Source organism: Nelumbo lutea, chromosome 6 (genome assembly GCF_056320005.1).
Source record: "Nelumbo lutea isolate HS-2025 chromosome 6, American lotus-T2T, whole genome shotgun sequence".
In the NCBI taxonomy this organism is placed as follows: domain Eukaryota; kingdom Viridiplantae; phylum Streptophyta; class Magnoliopsida; order Proteales; family Nelumbonaceae; genus Nelumbo; species Nelumbo lutea.
In genome coordinates this window covers 7,997,421-8,003,969 of record NC_142689.1, presented here as the reverse complement: position 1 = coordinate 8,003,969, position 6,549 = coordinate 7,997,421, and the positions used below count along the sequence as shown (strand labels likewise).

Sequence of the window (6,549 nt, the reverse complement as noted above, 5' to 3'; positions counted from 1 at the left end):
AACTGTTTCTAACTATTCGTTTGACCAAATCCAATTTTGGAGTCCAATTTTGATTCAATCGGAATATAAATTCATGTACACGTGTACAAGAGACGCGTTATACGTGTACATGAATTATTTACCCGTCACTTGGAAAATTAGTTCCATTTGTATGATGATGTTAAAAACAATGGTTTGAGTTTTAAGTTAATTCATTTGGTTTTAAATTGGATGGTTTTGGGATTGATTGATTCAATGAGGGAGCCGGGGAATTGATTGATTTAACGAACGAATGGCCTGCTGGTTCAGTTGAGGCCTTGGATTGGAGCTGCTTGGAGAATTTGGAAAGACTGGATTGGCTGAAGTAGGACTGTTTTGGACTGTTAAAGTGTAGAGACGGGGTCTCCAGTAATTGACTGGTTGGGCTGAGCTTGAGAGAAATTTCGGTTGAGTGCAATTTTGTTTGGGATCTTGAGAGCAAGTAAAGTTTTGGGTTTCGGTTTGAATTCGGATTTCAATTGGACCATAGGTCTTTGGTTGAGACTTTGGGGTTAGATTGTGGTTGTGTCTGGAAAAGCTGGGTTTTCAGCTGACTTGTTTTACTGGTTTAGGCTTCTGCTTTAATGCATCGGGTGTGGTCCTCATCTTGCATTGGCATTTATCTAGAATAAGTATGGATGCTTGGGGTTGGGGCTAGTTTTGTGCAGATTGGGAAAAACCTTTGGAAATTGGGTTGGGTTTAGTGGAAAGTTGGAGTCTTGAGTTTCTTGTTGAATTTTGGGAAAGCTTGAGTTGGCTTTTAATTTTTATGCATGATAGCCAGTATCAGTCTTCTTGTTTTTTAGCCATTTTTAGTTTATTTTTTTGGCCATTTACTTAGGCACCCCTATAGTTATGCACATTAATTGAAACATACCCTTTATTTTGTGTATTATTAAAGCACCTCCTATAGTTTGCTTATGTTTTACTTAATTGACCTTCCATCAAAAATCATTTGTATTTTCATCTCAGAATGGCTACACGACCTCTAGGCATGGCAAAAATATGAAGGGGCATTAGTTCAAGGTTTTTTATTCCAAAAATAGTCCTAATAATTATCCTATCAACCTTCTAGAAAACAAATACACCCTCTCCCCATACTATAATTTTGCTTTAAAAAGAGAGAGGATATTTTTAGAATAAAAAAATCTTAGATTCATGCCCTTTCATATTTTCCACTTGTTTTAAGAGAGGTCAAGTGACTATTCCCAAATGGAAATACAAAAGTTTCACGAGGGAGGTTGAATAAATAATTGCAAATTATAGGGTGGTTTAGTATATATAAGGGTGTTTAAGTAAATAACCCTTGATTTTATTAGCGATCCACAACATAAGAATCCGTTATATGAAGTTATGAACCAGATTGTATGACTCCATTCAATCGAATGGAGAGCCACGCAAAAGACTCGTCCATTTCGAGGCATGAGATGATGAGAACGTCTGCACAAATAATGTTAAAAGTCTTTACTCTTTAGTGAGCTGCCAAAGCAGATGGGAAGGACAAAGCCATTGAGGCTGCCCGATGCGCCAACTTCGTAAAGCAGAAAAGGACACCGCCAATGTGGGGCATCCAGCTCCGAAAAAGTGAAAGAGACAGCACAGGTGGTAAGTTTTGTTGTCTTCTACACTCTTGCTTCTTGGGTGGTGTTTGTTGGTAACAGACAAAAACAGATAATTATAATCTCTCACTCTTGATTTGTCTTCAGTTTCTGTTCTTGGGTCGTGTTAATGACAGACAAAATGGAAATTAAAATTTGAACTCATGTAAATAGCCACACGTGACCCTCCCCTCCATCCAGGCTCTAGCCTTCACGAGTTCAACTGCTCAAGCTCAAGCCTCAAAACTCCGGCCTCTTACGAAGCTCGGAACCCGATTTCTGGGAAGCACAAAGAGATCACAACACAAACAGGCAGCTCTGAGTTTGACTTCTTTGCTTTGATCAATTGAGCTTATGCCTCTGTTACAAGAGTCGAAACAAACAAAAAGGAGGGGAAGAAGAAATGGTGAAGCGACTTTAAATTAAATAAATAAAAAGTGGACAAGCCCAGCTCTGTCTAATCTGCAACTCCACTCCACTTCCTTTGTCATCATCTTATTTCTACAAGATTACTGCACCACCCTTTCACTACCTCCATTTCGCAGGTGGGCATTGGTGCTGTTGACATAAGAAGCAGAAACAGGAAGAATGGCAGATGAGACATGGGAAAGTACATACTCATTGAACAAAGTTGACAACAAAACTTAACCACCACAAGAAGTTGGTCCACAACCAATGCAGTCTGCATCCCAACCACCACTCTCTCTCTCTCTCTCTCTCTTCAAAGAAACTTGTTTTGTTTTGATCCTTTTTTGAATTTTACAGAAGTACCACCAGGCACCAACCCGCCAAAAATACACTCATTGGTCCTCCCTCAAAATTCAAACAAACAAGGCCCCTCCACTTGAAATACAACAAAATCAACACGTTTGTTACAAGATTATACAAATCTCCCATAAACATTTCTCTTCCCCCTTTGTTTCAAGTATGTAGTAAAGAGACTCACCAACCCAACCCACTTTATTTTCTCTAGTAGATTACTCCACTATCATCATAAGGAGGCTTCGAGTGGATTATAACCCGAGCTCCTGAAGCAAGCCTGTGGAAAGAAATTATATGCATTCTCGATCAACAGAAACAACAAAATAATAATAATAATAATAATAATAATAATAATAATAATAATAACACAATAGTAATCCATAATAACAGTTTGGGAAAAAAACATGAAGGAGTCGATACTCAACTTTCTTCAATTTTAATCGCATCCTCATCTCTAAAAGAGTCTGGCCTCTTTGATGGTTTCTTTGCTGATGAAAACTCCATGATTCTTTTGCTGATACCTTTGGATACAGACAGAGGCATGGATTGTACACTATCTGATCCAACCAAAGAATTCCTTGCCCCCTCTGAAACAGGAGATCTCATTGTTTCACTCCTTAGCTGCTTACCTAAAGATGCTTTGATTGATCTTGGGATGCATTTTGAATGAGTCGACTCTGTCTCCTCTTTGACATCTGCTGAATCGGCTGCTTTAGAAGTCCTGCAATTTACAATTATATATATTATTTTTTGTAAATCTAATCAGAAAAACCCACATAGATCCTCCAATGAAAGATGTAATATCTTCAAAGAGTGTAAATTAACATAGCATATATAAAAATGCTGAATTCAAAGTAGTGCAAATCAAGCACAGCCCCCTTTCTTCTCCAGAAAAGATTTGGAATTGTCTCAACATCCGACTATTATTCAATTCAGGCAAATCTTCAGCTGAATTTAGTCAATTCTAGAAAATTTTGATAAATTAGGTACTCTCAAACAAGTTGACCAAGTCAATTCTGAAATATCTGAAACCTACGCTACTAAAGCTACCAAGAATTTCTACATGAAGTTGGAATCAGAATTACCTGTCAGCATTAAAAGAAGAAGAGCGTTTGAGGGCAGGACATCCATCCTCCTCTTCCTTCAGAGTTTTAGTTTCGATCAAGCTCCCACTGAAGTAGTCTTTATCTTCCAATCTCAGGCTCATCAGCCTTGGGTTATCTGAGAAGCAGTCAACCTCTCCAAGCATCACTGAAGTAGAGAATAATGGTGAGGGGAATTTTGAATGAGAAAACCTTGGTCTGTAGGTTGGTATGAGCCCAAAACTGTGATCCTTCACTGAGATGGAACCACAAGAGATCAATTGCATCAACACATTTGCTGGTTTGAATTTAGTATTTGAAGAGATGCGAATTTCTTCCTCTTCAAGTATCCGGAAACTATTGATCTTACTAGCATCTGCTCTGATTAGAGATTCTAAAGTCTCTGTCTTCCCACAAGAAGATGATGTGCTTGAAGAAGATGGAGGTGGGGAAATCTCTTCCCTACAAAGTTCAGAGTTCTCTTTCACTTGCAGAACCTGGTTTTTATGATCCTCAAGCTCCAGTGAGACATCATCTGTAGAAACACCTCTGATACGGGTTTCTTGGCCATTAGTTCTCTTTATACTTTCCTCGGTCTGTGTTGAAGCATCAGTTGCTCCATCACCTTTAGAAACCTTGTACTCTGTCAAGCTCAAAGATCCACCCCAAGGGGGACTCTTTCCAACTCTATAATCTGGGGACATACCGGAAGGACTCAGTCGTTGAAGTGGAGGGGAGAAATCCTCTTCTTGACGCCTCATATCTTTCCCAGCCTTGCTCGAAGAAGATGAAGATGCCTCTTGGCTGCGGATAGATGCAGGGTCTTGCAATTGCTTCGGGGCCTGCAATTTTGTGCTACCATTTGGATTGAAACGATCTGGGGAAAAAAATCCAAACTTGAGGACCTTGGTTTTCCTTATTTTTGGCATGATATAAGCAATTCATCATTGGAATGAAATAATCCATCTGTTTTGCGGTTACCTGAATGGAATGATTCTTCAAAGAGCTCGGAACCTTTAAGAACGTATTCATTCCCATGTGCAGGAAGAATCAAGTCATCCTCAGAAAGATCATGCCAAACAAAACCATTTTTGTAGCTCCTGCACCAATCCCATAGGGGAGATGAAAACTTATAAGCATGAATCCTAAAATGAGTTCTAAAGTGAGAAAGGAGAAACTGCGAATGTCACTACTCTTGAGCATTCACCTCTTACAAGACCATGAGTACATGGAAGGTATGACTCTTCCTCTCAGAACATTAAGCCTGTCAATCACATCTGCAAAACACACAAAAGTCAGAAACGCCCAATTTCAAGAATAAAGAAAAAAATTCTCTGGTTTTACCTCTCAGGTAGAGGCCTTCGGTTGACGAGAGGGGAACTTCGATGAAGTGAGGATGTTCTAGATGGCGGTTTCTGCATAAATAGTAAACCACTGGAACCTTTCTATTCTGGTGCTTCGACGACGGCTCCGTCCAAACTCTAGCCCTCTCCGGGCTCGTTTGCCTGTATTTCTTCATCCGCCCCTCCATTTCCCCTCATCAAATCACCTCAACCTGAAACGGATCTAAAACGGGAGTTTCACCGATCAAAATCTTGTCCAATGAAAGCCAATCCAGTTTAACAAACCACATCCAAGAGCAAATTTTGCAGCAGCTAATTCGAAAGAGGATTTCAGCGTCAGAAGAAGTTCCTTTACCCAATGTAAAAACTAAGTTGGATATCTTACTGTTTGAGCCTCTCAATACATCAATTCAACCCTATAGGTTCTGACTTCTGAGGCGACACTACAAAATCTCACGGGTCGAATGTGATGGAATCCATTAAAACCCAGAAAACACCGACCTACAAATTCCCAAAACGGAAGGGTTTAAGGGACTTGAAGGGTACGATTTCTCGGAAAAAGTAGAACAAAACGTCATGAGCGACGAAACTTCATGAATTATAGACAAAATGTTAAGAATCCCCTTTGCTACTGCAGACTGCAGTGATTAAATTCAACTTTAAACACTTTTTAGAACGTTAGAGTTACTACAAAAATGACTGTTGGAGATTCGACACTGACCAAAAGTGCAGACGAAAAAGGGAAAGATAGAAGAAAAAAGCAAGCAATTGAGTATATTGAACTGGAATGAAAAAAGAAAAATGTACCTGAAAACGAAGGTGGAGACTGGAGAGGAGAGACCGCTTATTTCATTGAATAACGAAGAACGCCCGCATTTAAAGCTAAAGCAACGGGAGAATGAAAACCGCTGGAAGCTGTTGGCGCCATGAAAAAACATAGCCAAACGAGCGCAGAGCTTCCGAGTATTGAAAACCGAGAGATAGAATCATAGAGAGAGACAGAGAATGGACTTTTCCGTTTTTCTGGTTTTTGTTTGCTGGATGGAATCTTTCTTTAATTTATTTATTTACCTCGTGTCCTCTTTTTATATACTAGCTTTACCCTCAATATCAATTGAAATGACCAGAATTTCCTTTACCGATATTAAAAACATGGTCCGGCTAACTCGGCTGCTTTCATCCGGGTTAGTGCCGGTTATACGATAGCCACCTTGTGTTTTTTTTTTTTTTTTTGGTTCTATCCGGGTTAAAATGAAGCGTTGCGGCTCTCGGGGTTGAGCTTTTGCATTGAGCTTTGGGAAGATCTTGCGATAGCTCTGACATGTAAAAGATGTATTGAGATTTTGTATAAAGATTTGAGCAAATCAAGCATGTTTGATAGACATGTGTCTTTCTACGTCTTTCCACATGAAATTAAAACATAAAACATGCGAAAAATTTTATTTGGAGTTTCTCAAAATTAATCCAAAATAGGTTTTTCATGTCTTCTCAGTGTGTCATCTTTTGGTGGCCAAATCTTTTATGTATCAAACAAAAATAGATCAAAAATCAATTTTCACGACTTGTAAACTGTCGAAAGATCACACAGAAAGACATGTCAAACGAGCCCAAACTTTCAACGGTTTTGAATTGGGTCGGATTAGCCACTCTTCGAGCCAATTAGAATCTAACCCGACCCATTAGACCATGGGTCGGGTCACACCATGAGAAAGTCAAGAATCAACTCTATGATGAACATCTTCTAGC

The 6,549-nt window shown here is 39.3% G+C and overlaps 1 protein-coding gene across 3 annotated transcripts; it reads right to left on the bottom strand.

Moving 5' to 3' along the window:
- Nucleotides 1-2,020: 2,020 nt before the first annotated feature.
- On the bottom strand, nt 2,021-6,322 carry LOC148847150 (protein SOSEKI 3-like). 3 transcript variants are annotated; one of them, XM_088950886.1, is made up of 8 exons: nt 5,611-5,862; nt 5,189-5,304; nt 4,805-5,026; nt 4,668-4,737; nt 4,442-4,560; nt 3,464-4,337; nt 2,805-3,099; nt 2,021-2,657 (listed from the first exon to the last, which is right to left on the bottom strand). In XM_088950886.1, the coding sequence occupies exons 3-8, from the start codon at nt 4,989-4,991 to the stop codon at nt 2,586-2,588; spliced, it is 1,617 nt and encodes a 538-aa protein (XP_088807012.1). In that variant the 5' UTR covers nt 4,992-5,026; nt 5,189-5,304; nt 5,611-5,862; the 3' UTR covers nt 2,021-2,585. The 3 variants fall into 3 exon arrangements, with proteins under 3 accessions (XP_088807012.1, XP_088807011.1, XP_088807013.1); XM_088950885.1 differs by lacking the exon at nt 5,189-5,304 and having other exon boundaries at nt 5,611-6,322; XM_088950887.1 differs by lacking the exon at nt 5,189-5,304 and having other exon boundaries at nt 4,805-5,015; nt 5,611-5,842.
- Nucleotides 6,323-6,549: the final 227 nt, after the last annotated feature.

Coding starts and splice junctions, on each gene's coding strand:
- LOC148847150 (XM_088950885.1), bottom strand. CDS start 4,991: ATGGAGGGGCGGATGAAGAAATACAGGCAAACGAGCCCGGAGAGGGCT. Junction 4,338..4,441: donor TGAAGAATCATTCCATTCAG/GTAACCGCAAAA, acceptor TTTTTTCCCCAG/ATCGTTTCAATCCAAATGGT. Junction 3,100..3,463: donor TCTTCTTTTAATGCTGACAG/GTAATTCTGATT, acceptor TGTAAATTGCAG/GACTTCTAAAGCAGCCGATT.